The sequence below is a fragment of the Oncorhynchus masou genome, chromosome 18 (assembly GCF_036934945.1).
Source record: "Oncorhynchus masou masou isolate Uvic2021 chromosome 18, UVic_Omas_1.1, whole genome shotgun sequence".
In the NCBI taxonomy this organism is placed as follows: Eukaryota; Metazoa; Chordata; class Actinopteri; order Salmoniformes; family Salmonidae; genus Oncorhynchus; species Oncorhynchus masou.
The window spans coordinates 33,792,969-33,815,210 of NC_088229.1; the positions used below are offsets into that span (position 1 = coordinate 33,792,969).

The 22,242-nt window shown below is 46.1% G+C and overlaps 1 protein-coding gene across 6 annotated transcripts in view; it reads right to left on the reverse strand.

The window, feature by feature from the left end:
• samd11 (sterile alpha motif domain containing 11) overlaps positions 1 to 22,242 on the reverse strand; it is an 87,239-nt gene that overhangs the window by 37,756 nt on the left and 27,241 nt on the right. For all 6 annotated transcript variants that reach the window (XM_064923060.1, XM_064923061.1, XM_064923059.1 and 3 more), the window contains exon 4: positions 20,359 to 20,468. In XM_064923060.1, the coding sequence (XP_064779132.1) occupies positions 20,359 to 20,468 (110 nt within the window). The remainder of the gene's footprint in view (positions 1 to 20,358; positions 20,469 to 22,242) is intronic.

Consider the following 22,242-nt stretch of genomic DNA (forward strand, 5'->3'; position numbering starts at 1 on the left):
ACTAGGGTGGCTGGAGTCTTTGGCAATTTTTAGGGCCTTCCTCTTACACCGCCTGGTATAGAGGTCCTGGATGGGAGGAAGCAAGCATTATTTGGTGTTTTACATTGAACACAGAGGATGTTTTTGCAGAATTCTTAATTAGGTTTTTGTCACATTTTGTACATTTGTGGTTGGTGAGTGGACCCCAGACCTCACAACCATTGAGGGGCATGGGTTCAATGACTGATTAAAGTATTTTTTAGCCAGATCCTAATTGGGAAGTCAAATTTTATGTTCATTTTTTTGTCTCTCAGATCATTCACAGCTTTGTGGTTACCTGAGGTACTGATGTTTAGGCCAGTTAAGTATATTTCTTTCTGTGTTCCGAGGCAACGGTGTCTAGATGGAATTTGTAGTCCTGGGAACTGGACCTTTTTTTGGAACACCATTATTGTTGTCTTACTGAGATTTACTGTCAAGGCCCAGGTCTGACAGAACATGTGCAGAGGATCTAGGTGCTGCTGTAGGCCCTCCTTGGTTGGGGACAGAAGCACCAGATCATCCGTAAACAATAGACATTTGACTTCAGAGTTGAGTAGGGTGAGGCCGGATGCTACAGACTGTTCTAGTGCCCTAGCCAATTCATTGATATACACTGAGTATACTAAACATTAGGAACACCATTCTAATATTGAATTGCTACTTATCCCTTTCAAAGGCGCTTAAATATTTAGTCTTTCAGAGGCTGAATGGCACACATACACAATCAATGTCTCAATTGTGTTATGGCTGAAACATACTTCTTTAACTGTTTGATGTGGATTTAACAAGTGACATCAATAAGGGATCATAGCTTTCTCCTGTATTCACTTGGTCAGTCTATGTCACGGAAAGAGTATGTGTCCTTACTGTTTTGTATAATCAGTGTACATGTTGAAGAGGGTGGGGCTCAAGCTGCATCCCTGTCTCACCCCACGGCCCTGAGGAAAGAAATTGTGTGTTTTTGCCAATTTTAACTGCACACTTGTTGTTTGTGTACATTGATTTCATAATATTGTATGTTTTTCTCCCCTAACACCACTTTCCATACATTTATATAACAGACCATGGGGGCCAAATTGAGTCAAAAGCTTATTTTTTATCATCAAAGCATGAGACGTTGCATTTGTTTTTATTTATTTGTTTGTCAATTACGGCATGCAGGGTGAATGCATGGTCTGTCGTTCAGTAAATTGGTAAAAAGCCATTTTGACATTTGGTCAGGACATTGTTTTCACTGAGGAAATGTAGGAGTCTGATTTTAATGACAATGCAGAGGATTTTCCAGAGGTTGCTGTTGACACATATTCCACAGTAGTTATTGGGTCTGAATTTGTAAAAAAAAAAATAGGGATTGGGGAGATCAGTCCTTGGTTCAAAATCTTGGGAAAGATGCCAGAGCTGAGCATGATGTTAAATAGTTTAAGTATTGCCAGTTTGAATTTGTGGTCTGTACATTTAATAATTTCATTTCGGATACCATCAACACTTTAGGCCTTTTTGGGTTTGAGGGTTTGTATTTTGTCCTGTAGTTGGTTATGGTAGTCTTTAATAGCTGATTCTAAGATTTGTAATTGATTATGTATACATTTTTGCTGTTTATTCTTTGTTATAGGGCCAAAAAGATAGGAGAAGAGGTTAATCCACGCATCTTCATTTTGGATAGATAGCTCTTCATGTTGTTGTTTCTTTAGTGTGTTCTTATTTTCCCAGAAGTGTTTATATGGCTTGTGAAATTCCATTGATCTGATTTCTGACGTGCTGTCCTTTCTTTTTTCTTAGTGTATTTCTGTAGTGTTTTAGTGTTTCACTATAGTTAAGGTGTAGGTTCAGTTTGTTTTTGATGTCTGTGTTTTTGGTTGGATATGTTTCTCAATTTCTTTCTTAGGCTTTTGCATTCTTCATCAAACCATTTGTCATTGTCTCTCTCTGTGTGTCTCGGTCGTCTCTCACAACGATGGTCAAGCTGCATGCAACTCCTTCCTTCCTTCCATCTCTCTCTCTCTCTCCTCCCTCTCTCATTCTCTCTCTCTCTCTTCTCCCTCTCTCCTTCTCTCTCTCTCTCTCTCTCCTCCCTCTCTCCTTCTCTCTCTCTCTCTTCTCCCTCTCCTTCTCTCTCTCTCTCTCTTCTCCCTCTCTCCTTCTCTCTCTCTTTCTCTCTCTCTCTCTCTCTTTCTCTCTCTCTCTCTGTGTGTGTCTCTCTCGCTCTCTCTCACTTCTCCATGTATATTTTTATGGACAGGGTGGGTGGAAGAAGAAAACCATTCTTTTTTCTATCAGCTCGCTTCTGTTTTGGTATTTTGCATTGTTGAAAAGGGTCAAAGTGGACAGGAAACCAGATCTGGTATGAATCGTTGAGAATGGTTTTGGTGATCCATATTATATCTTCAACTGAGTTCATTCCCTTTTATTGTTACCTTGACAACAAGGAAAGATCGTGAATCGAGGGGCCAACCTTGAACCCTTGACCCCTAACCTTTCTACTCTCCTTAACATGAAAGAAAGAGAGAGACAGAATAAGAGGAAAAGGAAGAGAGAGTGTGCAGAGGAGAGAGAGAAATAAAGGGTGAGAGAGAAGGAGACAGAGAGAGAGATGGAAGAAAGCATGAAATAGTGTTTGGAGTGGCAGAGTTGGGGTCTTGGAGGCTTTTGTTTGGTTTGTGGAAGAGGGGAGCCCTAGTGTCGGAGGAAGGAGGTTTACTAATGATCCCCCCGTTTGATGTTTTCTCTCCGGGCATCTGGAGATCCACTCCCTACCCTTCCCCAGAGATGGAGAGATGGAGAGAGAGAGAGAGCGAGAGAGAGAGAGAGAAGGAGAGAGAGAGATAGAGGGGGGGAGAGAGAGAGAGGGGGGGGGAGAGAAGGAGAGAGAGAGAGAGAGGAGGTGGGGGGTGGGTGGGTGTGGGGGACACTCTGCAAGTGCAAACACACACACACACACATACAGATTCTCTCTTTCTCAATGTCTACTTCCTTCTTTCTCCTGTCTTCTCCTCTCTCCATTTCTAATACATGTACAACTATTGGCCTTCAATGTGTGTAAATGCATAACCAGTAGTATACTATTCTTGATTATTTTAACCATGATTGATAAAATATTTAATACATTAGCCTATATCAGACCTGAAATAAAATACTGGGATTGCCAAGCTTCCTTATTATTTAAACCCTGTTCGTGGAAATAGGCTTATAGAAAGACAGGGCTGATATTCACAGGCACACACGCACATGCACACACACACACACACGCACATGCACACACGCACACACACACACACACACACACACACACACACACACACACACACACACACGCACACACACACACACACACACACACACACACACACACACACGCCGACTTCACAGAAGACAGTGTCTCTCCTGAGCCATTGCCTGAGGGTCAGAGATTTTAAGGCGGAAAGCTTTTAAAGCCACATTTCAATGCCTTCAGAAAGTATTCACACCCTTTGACTTTTTCCACATTTTGTTGTTACAGCCTGAATTTAAAATGAATTAAAATGAGGGTCAACAAGTAGTCAACCCCTTTGTTATGGCAAGCCGAAATAAGTTCAGGAGTAAAAAAGTGCTTAATAACTTGCATGGACTATGTGTGTGTAATAAAAGTGTTTAACATGATTTTTGAATGACTACCTTATCTCTGTACCCCATACATACAATTATCTATAAGGTTCCTTAGTCAAGCAGTGAATTTAAAACACAGATTCAACCACAAAGACCACAGAGGTTTTCCAATGCCTGACAAAAAGGGCACCTGTTAGTAGGTGGGTAAAGAATAACAGGCATTGAATATCCCTTTGTGCATGGTGAAGGTATTAATTACACTTTGGATGGTGTGTCAATACACCCAGTCACTACAAAGCCCTTCCTAATTCAGTTGCCAGAGACGAAGCACTCAGGGATTTCACCATGAGGCCAATAGTGACTTAAAGCAGTTACAGAGTTTATTAGCTGGGATAGGATTGCATCCTACCTGGCAGGTCGCTCCTACCAGGATCTGTGTCTGCACCAAGTGCTCTCACTACTGGTGTCCCCCAGGGCTCGGTTCTAGGCCCTCCTCCTCTTTTCTCTTTACACAAAGTCACTCAGCTCTGTCATATCCTCACATGGTCTCTCCGATCATTGTTATGCGGATGACACTCAACTACTCTTCTCCGTCCACGTGGTGACACGCTTCTCTGCGTGCCTGGCAGACATCCCAGCTTGAATGTCGGCCCACCACTTCAAGCTCAACTTCGACAAAACTGAGCTGCTCTTCCTTCTAGGAAAGGCCTGCCCGCTCCAAGACCTCTCCGTTAAGGTTGACAACACCACGATGTCCCCCTCCCAGAGTGCAAAGAACCTTGGCATGACCCTGGACAACACCCTGTCGTTCTCTGCAAGCATCAAAGAAGTGACTCGCTCCTACAGGTTTATGCTCTACAACATCCATAGAGTACGAGCAGGAAGCAGCGCAAGTCCTAATCCAGGCACTTGTCATCTCTCATCTAGAATCCTGCAACTCTCTGTGGGCTGGGCTCCCCGCTTGTGCCATCAAAACCCTGCCACTTATCCAAAATGCCGCAGCCCACCTTGTGTTTAACCTTCCTAAGTTCTCCCATGTCACCCCGCTCCTCCGCGTACTCCCCTGGCTTCCAGTCAAAGCATCATCTTCAAGACCCTAATGCTTGCCTACGGAGCAGCAAGGGGAACTGCACCTCCTTGCCTTCAGGCTCAAACCCTACAACCCAACCCGAGCACTACGTTCCACCAACTCTGGTCTCTTGGACCTCCCACCCCTCTTGGTCGTCCCATCTCCCGCTCAGCCCAGTCAAAGCTGTTCTCTGTCCTGGCACCCCATTGGTGGAACAGTCTTCCCCCTAAAGTCAGGACAGCAGAGTCCCTTCCCATCTTTCGAAAAAAGTCTGAAAGTATCTTAAATAACCTATGGCGCCTCCATAAAAATAAAAATAATCAAATGAAGAATTCCACTTCTCTTTTCCCACTAGCACAGACTTTATTGATAAATACTTTGTTGGGGGAAATGTACTTGATACAATTGTAATGTGTTGTTGTCTAACCAAGCTATCTTGAGATGAATGCATTAATTTTACATTTCTGTGGATTAGAGCATCTGCGAAACGACAAAAAAGTTCAATGTAAATGTGATAGGAGAAAACTGAGGATGGATCAACGATGTTGTAGTTAATCCACAATACTAATCTAAATGACAGTGAAAAGAAGGAAACCTGTACAGAATACGAATATTCCAAAAAATGCATCCTGTTTGCAACACGGCACTAAAGCAATACTGCAAAACAATGTGTCAAAGCAATTGACATTTTGTCCTAAATACAAAAGTGTTATGTTTGGGGAAAATCCAATAGAACACATTACTGAGTATCACTCTCCATATTTTCAAGCACGTTGGTGACTGCATCATGTTAAGTGTATGCTTGTAATCCCTAGCACATGCAAAATCTTAAAAGGAAAACCTGGTTCAGCCTGCTTTCCACCAGACACTGGGAGATGAATTCACCTTTCAGCAGGACAATAACCTAAAACACAAGGTGAAATCTACGCTGGAGTTGCTTACCAAGAAGACAGTGAATGTTCCTGAGTGGCCGAGTTACAGTTTTGACTGAAATCTACTTGAAAATCTAAGGCAAGACCTGAAAATAGTTGTCTAGCAATGATCAACAACCACTTTGACAGCTTGAAGAATATTGAAAAGTATAATAGGCAAATGTTTTCCATTTATGAATGTGTTATTCAATGCGTTTCTATGGGCCAAATTCAATATTATATGAAAAAATAAAACAAAGGGGTCCTAAAATTCAAATAACTAAATGATCCACGATATGACCATATGTTAGTTTAGTAGAACCCACCCCCAACAGCTTAGACTTTTAGAGGTTTAAAACGTTGGTGCTTCCATTTAACACCAAACCCGCCTTAAACCAGTCTGAGCTCTGTTAGCTCAAATGCTATCTCCTTAACTCCCAACACCAATGCTTATAACCAAGTTTGCTACTTTGCTAATTCTCCTGCTTGTTTTCCCTCAGCCATCCATTCAAAACTCCAAAACTCCAGGGAGCCTTGTCCTGTTCTGCCCTCTGGCCAACTGTATAGGAAACCCACTCCCTTCCAGGAGAATGAGGGATGAGAATGGTGTATTTGGAGAGAAAGAAAGGGAAACAGCCTTCAACAGAGGAAGAACCAGCCTCGGCATCTTCATAATCTACCACAGAAGCCGTCAAGCAACCACAGGGACATCCTCTGTCTCGTTCTCTCTCTTCTCCTCTCTTCCTTTCATCCTCATCCCTTCTTTCTTTCTCCTCTTTTTCTCTATATTTTCTTCCCATGGAGGGCCCGCTGACAGCTCAGACAGCCAGACTCCTTAATTCCCCCTCTTATTCTGTTAATCTGTCATCTTTATCAGGCTGGGGGGGAAGTGGAGTGGGGCTGGGGGAGGGGGAGGGGGGCCTGGAGCTGTGGCCCCCGATCAATCTCCACATTACAGCTGACAGAATGGTGCTAATGACTTATTGATCCCCCTTCTGTGAGCTGGGCCTCCGCCGGCCCTGAAAGCCCCTCATTGATTGGCTACGGACCGACGGGGGGTAGGGGGAGGGAGGATCTTCCGTTCATACTGAGAGAGGGTTCACCACCGCCACTGCCGAACCACACACTTGCATTTACACACACGCTGTCCCTCTCTCCCACAGCGCAACCTCAGGGGGGCAGAGATAGATGGGGGGGGGGGGCAGGCAAAGGGAGAGATTAGAGATTAGGGAGTGATTTTTATTTTATTTTTATCTAGAATAACCCATGAATTTATAGGAGAGGGCTGGGTTCACCCACTGTATATCAGTGATCAGGGTGTGTGTGTGTCAAAGTTTTGATGCCCAGATATATGTATCACAGTGGTGCATGAGTTCTATGATGGCATGATGGCTAATATGCAAGATCACCAAGAGTCCTCTGAGTCGTTTCCAGTCACAGAGTGAAGCAAGGCTGTGTCCTAGCACCAACTGAGATCCACTTCAACTACCGCTTTGATGGGGGGCTGTTAAACCTGAGGAGGATGCATGCCAACACAAAGGTTGAGGCGGTGACTGTCTGCGACCCAGAGATGGGTAGTAATGGGCTACAAGTAATGCGTTAGATGTACTTACACTAGTCCTTGTCTAGTTACTCTCTGCGGGCTGTACTTGTACTCTTACTCAATTCATTTCTGAAGGACGTAGTTAACTTTTTACTCTGTTCCATTTTACCAAATCACTTCAGGTACATTGCTTTATATTATTATATCTTCGCTGTCAGATTAAAACCTTGTCACTCCAAATGTTATTTGTATTTTTTTTTTTTTTTTTACATGAATCGGTACTATTGGTTCCCCCTTTACGTGTGTAAGAACGTTTCACAACCACTTGACCAATAAAATGCATTCAAAATATCTTGTCATCAAAACTCTTAAGTCGAGTGGCTTTCAAAGTTGTCTGTCAAACTCTGCATCTCCACCATGGCTCTTGAAGTGAAGTGCACATCTTCACTCCTCGGGACAATTTTGTTTCTGTTTCTTAGTCAAACCCACAAACGTATAAGTTGCACTATAATTACCTTCTGCCTTTGTAATATTATATATTTCTGGAGTAAGATTAGTATTTCTCTGATATAATTCTGCTGTTGAAATTGTGTTTTGAGGGCGAGTGCAAATTAAATGGCAAAGTAGCTAGCTAACTAGCTGGCTAGTTTGCTTTGGCTAACCCAGAATCTGACAGAATGTTTGCTGTCTGGTTTTTAGCTCCCCATATGGCCTCTGCTTGTTGGCGAAGTTAACTAGCCACCTTGTCATTTGCATAAAGAGTGAACAGATCAATCAGATGTGTGTGGCAATAGCTAACTAGCTAGCTATCATATTAGGTTGCCTCTAGTCAACAAGGGGGTGCACGTTTTGGTTTTTGCCCGACCACTACACAGCTGATTGAAATAATCAAAGCTTGATGATGAGTTGGTTATTTGAATCAGCTGCACTCCATTGCTCTCTCAATGTGTGTGTGTGTGTGGTGTGTGTTGTGTGTGTGTCTAAATTCCGTTTTTAGCCCTATAAGCACATCTGTCATATAGTGAAACATCTCAGTAAGCTTGTTGTGCTTACTGCAATGTGCTTATATAGCTACTAGAAATAAATGAGTGGCACAACCGAGGGGGAGGAGAATGGGCCAGCCAAAAAAATAAAATACCCTTCAAAGAGGAAAGGAGAGGTTCAGAAGAGGAGGCTGGAGGGTATATCCTACCTAGGAAAAATATTATTTGAGTTGTCTATGGCAATTATTATCTGCACTGTTTGATTATTTATTACTTACATGATTCTTAACTGAATACCTACCTTGATGTTTAATTCCATCTGGAAATGTGTCTGATTTGCATACTAGTAACATGATTGTGTAACGATGTGTGCTGAGAGTCGGGAAGCAAGTTCAGGGAGTGAGTGTTGAAATAAGTAAATGAAACCAACACGTAACACAAACAACGCACAGACATGACCCAGGAACAGAAACAATAACGCCTGGGGAAGGAACCAAAGGGAGTGACATATATAGTGAAGGTAATCAGGGAGGTGCGCGTAATGATGGTGACAGGTGTGCGCCATAACGAGCAGCCTGGTGACCTAGAGGCCGGAGAGGGATCACACATGACAGTAGCCCCTCCCTGACGCACGGCTCCAGCCGCAGGATGCCGACCAAAAAGATGATCCCGGGGATCAGGAGCGGACCGGTCACCTCTGCTGAGGCGCGGGAAACCTGTCAATCCGACTGAGACGAGGGAGTCTGGCGATCCGGCTGAGGCATGAGAGCCTGATGAACCAGCGGAGGCAGGGGAGCCTGATGAACCAGCGGAGGCAAGGGAGCCTGGCGATCCGGCTGAGGCATGAGAGCCTGATGAACCAGCGGAGGCAGGGGAGCCTGGCGATCCAGCTGAGGCATGAGAGCCTGATGAACCAGCGGAGGCAAGGGAGCCTGGCGATCTGGCTGAGACGAGGGAGTCTGGCGATCTGGCTGAGGCATGAGAGCCTGATGAACCAGCGGAGGCAAGGGAGCCTGGCGATCCGGCTGAGGCATGAGAGCCTGATGAACCAGCGGAGGCAGGGGAGCCTGGCGATCTGGCTGAGGCATGAGAGCCTGATGAACCAGCGGAGGCAAGGGAGCCTGGCGATCCGGCTGAGGCATGAGAGCCTGATGAACCAGCGGAGGCAAGGGAGCCTGGCGATCCGGCTGAGACGAGGGAGTCTGTCGATCTGGCTGAGGCATGAGAGCCTGATGAACCAGCGGAGGCAAGGGAGCCTGGCGATCTCCGGCTGAGGCATGAGAGCCTGATGAACCAGCGGAGGCAAGGGAGCCTGGCGATCTGGCTGAGGCATGAGAGCCTGATGAACCAGCGGAGGCAAGGGAGCCTGGCGATCCGGCTGAGGCATGAGAGCCTGATGAACCAGCGGAGGCTAGGGAGCCTGGCGATCCGGCTGAGGCATGAGAGCCTGATGAACCAGCGGAGGCAAGGGAGCCTGGCGATCCGGCTGAGGCATGAGAGCCTGATGAACCAGCGGAGGCAGGGGAGCCTGGCGATCCGGCTGAGGCATGAGAGCCTGATGAACCAGCGGAGGCAGGGGAGCCTGGCGATCCGGCTGAGGCATGAGAGCCTGATGAACCAGCGGAGGCAGGGGAGCCTGGCGATCCGGCGGAGGCATGAGAGCCTGATGAACCAGCGGAGCCTGGCGATCCGGCAGGGGAGCCTGATGAACCAGCGGAGGCAGGGAGCCTGGCGATCCGGCTGAGGCATGAGAGCCTGATGAACCAGCGGAGGCAGGGGAGCCTGGCGATCCGGCTGAGGCATGAGAGCCTGATGAACCAGCGGAGGCAGGGGAGCCTGGCGATCCGGCTGAGGCATAGAGCCTGATGAACCAGCGGAGGCAGGGGAGCCTGATGAACCAGCGGAGGCAGGGGAGCCTGGCGATCCGGCTGAGGCATTAGAGCCTGATGAACCGGCGGAGGCAGGAGAGCCTGATGAACCAGCGGAGGCAGGGGAGCCTGATGAACCAGCGGAGGCAAGGGAGCCTGGCGATCCGGCTGAGGCATGAGAGCCTGATGAACCAGCGGAGGCAGGGAGCCTGATGATCCGGCGGAGGCATGAGAGCCTGATGAACCAGCGGAGGCAGGGGAGCCTGATGAACCGGCGGAGGCATGAGAGCCTGATGAACCAGCGGAGGCAGGGGAGCCTGGCGATCCGGCGGAGGCATGAGAGCCTGATGAACCAGCGGAGGCAGGGGAGCCTGGCGATCCGGCGGAGGCATGAGAGCCTGATGAACCAGCGGAGGCAGGGGAGCCTGATGAACCAGCGGAGGCAGGGGAGCCTGGCGATCCGGCTGAGGCATTAGAGCCTGATGAACCAGCGGAGGCAGGGGAGCCTGATGAACCAGCGGAGGCAGGGGAGCCTGATGATCCGGCGGAGGCATTAGAGCCTGATGAACCAGCGGAGGCAGGGGAGCCTGATGAACCAGCGGAGGCAGGGGAGCCTGATGAACCGGCGGAGGCATTAGAGCCTGATGAACCAGCGGAGGCAGGGGAGCCTGATGAACCGGCGGAGGCATTAGAGCCTGATGAACCAGCGGAGGCAGGGGAGCCTGATGAACCAGCGGAGGCACCAGCGGAGGCAGGGGAGCCTGATGAACCAGCGGAGGCAGGGGAGCCTGATGAACCAGCGGAGGCATGAGAGCCTGATGAACCAGCGGAGGCAGGGGAGCCTGATGAACCGGCGGAGGCATTAGAGCCTGATGAACCAGCGGAGGCATGAGAGCCTGATGAACCGGCGGAGGCAGGGGAGCCTGGCGAACTGGCTGAAGCATGAGAGCCTGTAGTGGATCCCGGACCTGACATCATTCCCACTGACACAAAAAAACTAAAAACACTCCCTGATGCTTCGGTTAGGTGAGGTGTTATTCTGTAAAGATGTGCGCTGAGAGTCAGGAACCAAGTTCAGGGAGTGAGTGTTTGAATAAATAAATGAAACCAACACATAACACAAACAAAGCACAGACATGACCCAGGAACAGAAACAATAACGCCTGGGGAAGGAACCAAAGGGAGAGATATAGATAGGGAAGGTAATCAGGGAGGTGATGGAGTCCAGGTGAGTCTGATGACACCAGTGCGTGTTGAAATTGTGACACTATTCCAATGTCTCAAGTACCGTTTACTTTTTAATGAAATTGAGTACAGTAACTAGGTTTCCATCCAATTTGCGACAGATTTTCATGCAAATACTATAGAATTCGCATTACGAAAATATGCACATTTTCCCTCCAGTGATGTACTTCCACCAAACGAACTTGTTGCAGACACAAAATGTACTTTTTCGCTTAAGTTTTCATGTCCCGGATAAAAATGTAATGTTCAATGAGTTTCTATCGCATTTGCGTTAAATAGCAAATGTGCACATGCCCTCTAGCCACCAGCTCATAGATACAGTGCGGGTAGGCTAATCTGCATGATGAGATTATGGATTTAAAAAAAAGTTTTTATTTGTCAAAACAGCTGTCAAGCATCGATCATCATGTCACCAGAATAAGAACCTCAACATTTATTGGAAAGGAGCATCAAGCTCTTACCTTGCACTTCCACCACCCTGTGAAGTTCATCATCATTTATTTCATCTGTAGCCTAATTTTAACTGAATGGTTTCCTGAATCATAGTTGGAGGACCACACACCATGTCATCGCGTGACTTCCAAGTTTACTTCGATATGATGGTTATTAGATCAATATTTGAGCATAAAGGCATTTACACCGCCATTTCTCGCATTATTAATTGTACTGACACAAAAAGATCCCACTATGCAAATGATCTGCCGGCATTTATGAAATTGTACCGAAACATCCTGTTTCCATCACAGCTATCGTGATTTTTTATATACGGTGTGACTTTACTCATATAAAAACTGTGGATGGAAACGTGGTTAGTGATAAATATTAAGTCAACTTTGAATACGACCGTAATTGAAACTGTACAGCCTGTCAGTCTTCATTGGAGACTACCTGTGCTGGAGGACATCTGCAGGATGGTGCTGGCAGGCTTAAATAATAAATAAATGTCAAATTAATTGCACCGAGTTGTTGTTCTTTTTGTTTGCTGTCACAATTTCGCATAAGGTGTAAAACATGTCCTAACTAAATTTGGATCTAGCACTTACGTCGTTTTCTGACCACATAATTGTTTACTTTGACTCAAGGGCTGCTTTTACAATAGTAAATTACAATCTAAGTAACAGTACTCTACCCGCTTCTGCTGCGACCTCTTGTCTGCAGACCACTAGCTCCTGGCTCACCTGCTGATCTGCAGATCCTCATGGACAACTTTTCATCAGCCTCACAATCAGAACAAAGAAGACTGACGTTATGTACCAACCTGACCCTGGTAATCCTTTACGTGGACCCAACCATCTCTGTGAAAGGTCAGAAACTGTCAGCTACGCAGCGGTCTAAGGCACAAAATCTCAGTGCTTGAGGTATCAATACAGCCCCAGGTTCGATCCCAGGCTGTGTCCTAGCCGGCCGTGACTGGGAGACCCATGAGGTGGTGCACAATTGGCCCAGTGTCGTCCGGGTTAGGGGAGGGTTTGGAATTTCCGTGTCCCATCTCACTCTAGCGACTCCTGTGGCGGGCCGGACACCTGCAAGCTGACTTCGGTCGCCAGTTGTACGGTGTTTCCTCCGACACATTGGTGCGGCTGGCTTCCGGGTTAAGCGAGCAGTGTGTCAAGAAGCAGTGCTGCTTGGCAGGGTCATGTTTCAGAGGATGCATGGCTCTCGACCTTCTCCTCTCCCGAGTCCGTACGAGAGTTGCAGCGATGGGACAAGACTGTAACTACCAATTAGATCACGAAATTGGGGAGAAAAGGGGTTAAAACTGTGGACAAACTGCGAAACCTGGACAGTCTACAGTACCAACGCCATACCAGGACACTTAATCACTTTCACCTGAACTGTTTGAGGATGCTACTGAGGATCAAGTGGCAGGACAGAATCCCAGACGCTGAAATCCTCAGCCATGCCGAAATGACGAGCATTCCCACACCGCTTATGGAAGCACAGCTCAGACGGGTGGGCCATGTGACCAGGGTGCCTGCTACCTGTCTCCCTAAGCAGATCTACTTCAGAGACATGAAGAATGGGAAGCGAGCACAAGGTGGGCCCAAAAAATGCTTTAAAGACACACTGAAGGCCTCCCTCAAGAGCTTTAACATCGAACTAAGCAAATGGGAAAGCCTTGCTCAGGATAGTCCCACCTAGCGGAATCTCATCCAGGATGGCGCTACCACCTCTGAAACCAGCAGGATCACAAATGCCATGGTGAAGAGAGAACAGAGCAAGACCAGTAATAACAAAGCCGTCGGTCAGGAGACTCTACCAAAGTACCATGTCCAGTGTGCCAAAGAGTGTTCCGGGCTCAGATTGGTTTCACCAGCCATCTGCGCCCTCACTGTACCCCAGACTCAACCCAATGAATCGTGTCCTAGTCATCATCAACCTATGATGGACGATCAGGAAGTTGTGTGAGGTTTAATAGGAGTACGATGGACCAAGATGGTACTAACACTCCTTTTGAGGCAAATAATACCCTGTTAAAAAGAAATTTGGCCTTTAAAACACACAAACACAAACCTCCCTGACCCCCCCCCCCCACCCCCCTCCCCGACACACACATCGTCATCTCCTCTATAACTACGTCTGGGAGTCTGAACGAAGAGAAAAAAAGTGATAAAAAAAACACCTTATCCGCCCGTTAGAATCTTTCTGGTCTGACCGCAGAGCCAAGGTTTACAGTTTCCACAGGCAGCCAGACGCTAAGCCCGGCGCCCCTGCTCCCTCCCTCCCTCCCTCCCTCAGCCCCAGAGTAGCCAGAGGCCTGGGAGGCGGACGTTGGAGGGAGGAAGGGAGGAGAGGAAGGAGGGGGGGGAGTCAACCCTCCTGTCTGTCCCTCAGATTTAATTAACGGCCCACTCCGGCGCGGAGACGGCCCAGCAGCCTGCTTCCCTTTCCTTTGACTCATGCACACAGACACGGGCACACACACACACTCACACACTGCCGCCACACCCGCTGTCTGCCCTCCCCTGATATACCGGCACCACACTCATTCATCGCTCTCTCTGTCTCTTTCTCCCTCTCCAAACTTTTCTTCCGCTACACAACCTATCCCCTTCTCTCTGCCTCTGTCTCTCTCCTTCTTTACTTCTCTCTGTTTCTCTCTCCCTCTTTACTTCTCTCTGTCTCTGTCCCTCTTTACTTCTCTCTGTCCCTCTTTACTTCTCTCTGTCTCCCTCGCCCTCTTTACTTCTCTCTGTCTCCCTCTCCCTCTTTACTTCTCTCTGTCTCTGTCCCTCTGTCTCTCTCCCTCTCCCTCTTTACTTCTCTCTGTCTCTGTCCCTCTTTACTTCTCTCTGTTTCTCTCCCTCTTTACTTCTCTCTGTCTCCCTCTCCCTCTTTACTTCTCTCTGTCTCCCTCTCCCTCTTTACTTCTCTCTGTCTCCCTCTCCCTCTTTACTTCTCTCTTACTTCTCCCTCTTTACTTCTCTCTGTCCCTCTTTACTTCTCTCTGTCCTCTTTACTTCTCTCTGTCTCTCTCCCTCTTTACTTCTCTCTCTGTCTCTTTCTCTCTCTGTCCCTCTTTACTTCTCTCTGTCTCTCTCTCCTCTTTACTTACTCTCTGTCTCCCTCTTTACTTCTCTCTGTCCCTCTTTACTTCTCTCTGTCTCTCTCCCTCTTTACTTCTCTCTGTCTCTCTCCCTCTTTACTTCTCTCTGTCTCCCTCTCCCTCTTTACTTCTCTCTCCCTCTTTACTTCTCTCTGTCCCTCTTTACTTCTCTCTGTCCCTCTTTACTTCTCTCTGTCTCTCTCTTTACTTCTTTGTCTCCCTCTCCCTCTACTTCTCTCTCCCTCTTTACTTCTCTCTGTCCCTCCTCTCTGTCCCTCTTTACTTCTCTCTCTTCTCCCTCTTTACTTCTCTCTGTCTCCCTCTCCCTCTACTTCTCTCTGTCTCCCTCTCCCTCTTTATTTCTCTCTGTCTCTCTCCCTCTTTACTTCTCTCTGTCTCTCTCCCTCTTTACTTCTCTCTGTCTCCCTCTCCCTCTTTACTTCTCTCTCCCTCTTTACTTCTCTCTGTCCCTCTTTACTTCTCTCTGTCCCTCTTTACTTCTCTCTGTCTCTCTCCCTCTTTACTTCTCTCTGTCTCCCTCTCCCTCTTTACTTCTCTCTCCCTCTTTACTTCTCTCTGTCCCTCTTCTCTCTGTCTCCCTCTTTACTTCTCTCTGTCTCCCTCTCCCTCTTTGCTTCTCTCTGTCTCCCTCTCCCTCTTTACTTCTCTCTGTCTCCCTCTCCCTCTTTACTTCTCTCGGTCCCTCTTTACTTCTCTCTGTCTCCCTCTCCCTCTTTACTTCTCTCTGTCTCCCTCTCCCTCTTTACTTCTCTCTGTCCCTCTTTACTTCTCTCTGTCTCCCTCTCCCTCTTTACTTCTCTCTGTCTCCCTCTCCCTCTTTACTTCTCTCTGTCTCCCTCTCCCTCTTTACTTCTCTCTGTCTCTCTCCCTCTTTACTTCTCTCTGTCTCTCTCCCTCTTTACTTCTCTCTGTCTCCCTCTCCCTCTTTACTTCTCTCTCTCCCTCTTTACTTCTCTCTGTCTCTCTCCCTCTTTACTTCTCTCTGTCTCCTCTCCCCTTTACTTCTCTCTGTCCCTCTTTACTTCTCTCTCTCCCTCTCCCTCTTTACTTCTCTCTCTCCCTCTTTACTTCTCTGTCTCTCTCCCTCTTTACTTCTCTCTGTCCCTCTTTACTTCTCTCTGTCTCTCTCCCTCTTTACTTCTCTCTCTCCCTCTTTACTTCTCTCTCTCCCTCTTTACTTCTCTCTGTCCCTCTTTACTTCTCTCTGTCCCTCTTTACTTCTCTGTCTGTCTCTTTACTCCTCTCTGTTTCTCTAACCACAGGCCTGTTATGGAAGTTAGACACAGAGTGAGGAGTGAGCTGAATAAAATAACTGATGCTACAACAGAACAGAGAGCAGTTAGTACTAGATTATAGTATTACAGAGGTACAGCACTAGAGTCAGTTTGGGTGTGCATTTCAAATGCCACCCTATTCCCTATATAGTGCACTACTTTTGAGACCCTGGTCATATAGGGAATAGGGTGCCATTTAGGACACAGTCTGGGTCTCCTCTGATACTGTCGCAATCCCACCACAGCCAGAGTCACCGTTGAAATAGTTGATATAGAAACAAAAGTTCACACCATGACATGATAGCTACTGTGCATTCGATAAGTATTCAGGCCCCTTTACTTTTCCACATTTTGATACGTTACAGCCTTATTCTAAAATGGATTAAATTGTTTTTCCCCCTCATCAATCTATACACAATATTCCATAATAACAAAGAAAAACAGTTTTTTTTAAATTGAGCAAATTTATGAAAAATAAATCAAATGAAATATCACATTCACATAACTGCTCAGACCCTTTACTCAGTACTTTGTTGAAGCATCTTTGACAGCGATTACAGCCTTGCGTCTTCTTGGGTATAACACTACAAGCTTGGCATATCTGTATTTGGAGAGTTTCTCCCATTCTGCTCTGCAGATCCCCTCAAGCTCTGTCAGGTTGGATGGGGAGTGTTGCTGCACAGCTATTTTCAGGTCTCTCCACAGAAGTTAGATCGGGTTCAATTCCGAGCTCTGGCTGGGCCACTCAAGGACATTCTGAGACTTGTCCCGGCCATTGTCCTGTTGGAAGGTAAACCTTCTCCCCAGTCAGAGGTCTTTAGTGCTCTGGAGCAGGTTATCATTAAGGATCACTCTGTACTTTGCTCTGTTCATCTTTCCCTCGATCCTGACTAGTCTCCCAGTCCCTGCCGCTGAAAACATCCCCACAGTATGATGCTGCCCCCAACATGCTTCACCTTAGAGATGGTGCCATGTTTCCTCCAGACGTGACTCTTGGCATTCTGACCAGAGAATCTTGATTCTCATGGTCTGAGAGTCTTTTAGATGCCATTTGGCAAACTCCAAGCGGGCTGTCATGTGCCTTTTACTGAGGAGTGGCTTCCATCTGGCCACTCTACCATAAAGGCCTGATTGGTGGAGTGCTGCAGAGATGTTTGTCCTTCTGGAAGGTTCTCCCATCTCCACAGAGGAAGTCTGGAGCTCTGTCAGAGTGACCATCAGGTTCTTGGTCACTACACAATCCTGTCTCGGAGCTCTACGGACAATTCCTTCGACCCCATGGCTTGGTTTTTGCTCTGACATGCACTGTCAACTGTGGGATCTTATATAGACAGGTGTGTGCCTTTCCAAATCATGTCCAATCAATTGAAGTTACCACAGGTGGACTCAAATCAAGTTGTCGAAACAGCTCAAGGATGATCAATGGAAATAGGATGCACCTGAGCTCAATTTTGAGACAAAAAACAAAGAGTCTGAGTACTTATGTAAATAAGTTATTTATGTTTTTTATTTTATAGATTTGCAAAAATGCCTTAAACCAGTTTTCAGTCTTTCATTATCGGTATTGTGTGTAGACAAGGAAAATGAGGAAAATATTTAATGTAATACATTTTTGAAGAAGGCTGTAACGTAACATAATGTGCAAAAAGTCAAAGGGTCTGTATACTTTTCGAATGCACTGTATAACATTTGAAACGGTTTATACCATCATGACAAGAATGGTCAAAAAACTATTCAAAAGTTTCTGTCAAGTATTAAAACTTTTCAAAACTCACCATATTCATCTACACTCACCAAAACTGATCAAACCAATAAGGTGTGTTCATTCTCTGTCCTATTACCTCCATGTGTCCCAGTGTTTGCGTTTGTGTGCGTGTGTGTTTATGTGTTTGTGTGTGTACTTGTTTGTGGAAGTATGTGTGTGTTCGTGTGTGTATGAGCACACATCCCCGTGCGTGTGTGTGTGTGTGTGTGTGTGTGTGTGTGTGTGTGTGTGTGTGTGTGTGTGTGTGTGTGTGTGTGTGTGTGTGTGTGTGTGTATGAGCACACATCCCCGTGCGCGTGTGTGTGTGTGTGTGTGTGTGTGTGTGTGTGTGTGTGTGTGTGTGTGTGTGTGTGTGTGTGTGTGTGTGTGTGTGTGTGTGTGTGTGTGTGTGTGTGTGTGTGCGTGTGTGCGTGTGTGTATGAGCACACATCCCCATGTGTGCGTGTGTGTGTGTGTGTGTGTGTATGAACATGCACTACTGTGTATGTGAGTGTGTCTCTCTCTAATTTCACCGGCAGACAGAATGTGAGCCAGTGGCTGATGGGATTGGACTTGTTTACAGACATAGATCGAGCCGCTTAGCCACCCTGTTAAATCTCCCTGTAATGCTCAAACTGACAGATTTTAGGCCCAGGCCCCCTCCTGCGCAGGCCACACCGGGCTCAAATCCCCCCCCCCCCCTCATATCCCCACTACCCATCCCTTTGTGTCTTTCTCCATTAAGATTACCATTCACGAGCTGATTTCCCCATTAAGCTTAGCAGCCGATTAGACAGGTCTTTTTGGGAAATTCGTCCCAAACTGGGGTCTAAAAACACTGGGTGTCTGGGACTATAACACCCCCGTGTCCCACGCAAATGAGGAAGGATAGGCAGACACCCCTCCATGCCCTCGTCCCTCCACACCTCCACCCCTCATCCCTTTGTATTAGAAAACTGTATGGGCAATTAAGCTACTAGAGGGATGAGCTCAGAGAGACAGTGTAGAGGACGAGGTGTTGGATTTGTGGGATGATTATGCTACATGTATGACCCTCTGACTAATGGGATGAGGAGGAACAGACCGTCCACAGGGGATAAGGATCTGCTCTCTGAATACTGTACTACTTTATGGGTTAAATCTGAGGGTTGGTCAACTTGGTAACTCTTGATAAGTTTGTATTGGCTGTTTTAAAGGAAACCAAACTATGGGTTACAGTTTCTTCTGACCCATAGACTACTTTCAGAGTGAGGAACCATCTAACCTCAAGTTGTAGAATCCTGAACTTCCCTTTTAAGACGACCTTTATAAAGGACATTTGACACTAAGGTAAAGGGGATACCTAGTCAGTTGCACAACTTAATGCATTTAACCAAAATGTGTCTTCCGCATTTAACCCAACACCTCTGAATCAGAGAGGTGTGGGGGGCTGCCTTAGTTGACGTCCAAGGCACCCAGGGAGCAGTTGTTATTGGAGGTTAACTGCCTTGCTCAAGAGCAGAACAGCAGATGTTTCACCTTGCCGGCTCAGAGATTCAACCCAGCAACGTCTCGGTTACTGGCCCAACGCTCTTAATCAATAAGTTACCTGCCACCCTTTACAAATGTAACAACGTTTCACCACTTCTTCTGTAATCTGTGACTCACCTCCAGCCTTGGGATTGTTCTTGTGACAAACTGTATAAACCGAAACTCAGCTGATCTAAGCCTATTATTAACCCACAAACCAGCAGGTCCCCACCTAACCAACATTTGCGACATAGTTTGGGTTAAAAAATATATATAATTGCCAGTTTAAAAGGACAGTATGTCCTTGCAGTACAACAAGGCCCTTCCAGACACCTCTGACTACTAAAACACTTCCGATATGGCCAATCCCTATGATTGGTAGTGTATGTCTGCTGAATAGAAAACACACACACACACCCTAAATACACATATGCAAAAAGCCTGATGAGTAAGGACAAAAAGACAGAAAAGACGCAATACAACACCCAACAGCTAGAGTATCTAAATACCAATTCACTCTATATAATAAATATTATACAAGTATCTATCTGAAAGCATACATAGTCCAACATTCAGTCTAACTCCGGACTAAAACAGCCTAATTTCAAACTAAAACCATCTGATTCGGAACTACTAAAACTAATGAAACAGTGTCTGGTGTTAGGGGTGTTTAACAGTGGGGCTGTAAGCTGTTAGAAGGCTCTGAGCTTAACACACACCATGGTTCCTTTATGCCCATGAAACTGGATTAATGGCAAACAAAGCTATTTATTTAGTGGTCATTTAAAACAGGGGGTTAAGGAAAAACCTGGAGTGCAATAGAAAAGGCAACACAAATTACATTTAGTAATCGACTTGAGAGCCACCTCAGGAATCAGTAATAAGCTTATAGTAAGTTCCCCAATCAAACAAATTACAGAAAATTAAGGGACTAATGCATAATAGTGATTAATTACTCATGCTAATAGAAGAATACGTAACCTCATTACAAATATAAGGAATACGGAGAGAGAAAAATAGACAAACACACATGTATCCTACCTGTGTGTCCTGTGTTGGTGTTGAGGTCGGTGGCGGGCTGGCTCTCGGGCATGCCGTGCTGTCTGGTATGGTGGAGGTTGGAGATGATCGTAGAGAGGTCACTGTCACGACTGAAACACAGACAGAGTCAGGGGGTTAGCAACACATATTGCTTTACATGACACATTAAAACACAACAAGGCGCACACACACATAGTAACACAACATAGCAAAAAGCACAAAAAAAAAAAAAAACTCCAACAGGGAAAGACACAATGTACCATAACATGGCACAACACAACAGAACATAGCTACAGCTACAGTTAATTAAATATGTCACATAACAACTCAAAACAGCTCCATTCTACCTCGTCACTCACAACACACTTCATCCTTGGAAGAAAAATCTACTACACAATTATAACCAAACGTAATGCAGGAAATGGAGAGTCTGATCTACAGCATACGAAAGACCACACAAACGCAAGTGTATATCCACACACACAAATCCACCCATCACCACATACAGCTGTGTGCTGTGTACACATACACGCTCTCGCACACGCACGCACGCACACGCACGCACACACGCACACACACACACACACACACACACACACACACACACACACACACACACACACACACACACACACACACACACACACACACTGTGGTAGCCGCCCGCGACATTCCTGCAGCTGCAGCGGTCTGTACTGACCAAGAACCTCTCATCTACCCACTGTATTTCTGTATACTGTAGCAATTGGAATTGAAACAGACTTCATGAGTGGCTAATCAACCTGTGTGTCTATTCTTCCCTTGGCTTTGAGGTACAATGCATTCGGAAAGTATTCAGACCCCTTGACTTTTTCCACATTTTGTTACATTACAGCTTATTACTAAAATGGATTTAAAAAACTGGGAGACCAGTCAGGATCGAGGGAAAGATGAACGGCGCAAAGCACAGAGAGATCCTTGATGAAAACCTGCTCCAGAGCGCTCAGGACCTCAGACTGGGGGCGAAGGTTCACCTTCCAACAGGACAACAACTGTAAGCACACAGCCAAGACAGCACAGTAGTGGCTTTGGGAAAAGTCTCTGAATGTCCTTGAGTGGCCCAGCCAGAGCCCAGACTTGAACCCGATCAAACATCTAAAAGGTCTGGGTAAGGGGTCTGAATACATATGTAATTCTGATATTTCAGTTTAAATGTTTTTAGATTTTTGGCAAAATTTCTAAAAACCATGTTTTTGCTTTATCATTATGGTGTATTGTGTGGAGATTGATGAGGGAAAAAAAGATTTAATACATTTTAGAATAAGGCTGTAACGTAACAAAATGTGGATAAAGTCAAGGGGTCTGAATACTTTCCGAATGCACTGTATGTATGACACCCCAATGACCGACTCCTAAGCACCAAGCCCTTTTTGGTCTCATCCCTACTCATCTTGAACCTCACAGTAAGATACTTTATTCAACACATTCAGAACTCAACTAAGTCGCTTAAGAGCTTAAAATTAGATTAGTGTTCCCCCAAATTCACACGGGAGAAGAGACCAGTTTGTAGTCTCTGTCTAGATACACTACAGTGATTTTATTTATGTATGTACCTCATTGTTTAAAACATTCAAGTAAAGTAAACTGCAGAAGGCCAACTGGAATACTGAGCCTCAGTCAGTCTGATTCGCTAAAGGCCAGACAGTTCAAATAGTATTTTGTTTACTTCAAATACTTTAGCTGCATTCGACTGAGCTTGCCTGGTGCAATGGAACCAATAACACAGTCCCAAAAGTGCAAAACCTGCCCATCGGCACTCCGAACTCAGTGAAACTTATTAGGTTACAGGGACGATGCACATTTAGAAACATTTCAGTAAATGTACCAGTTTGCTAATTTTGAACT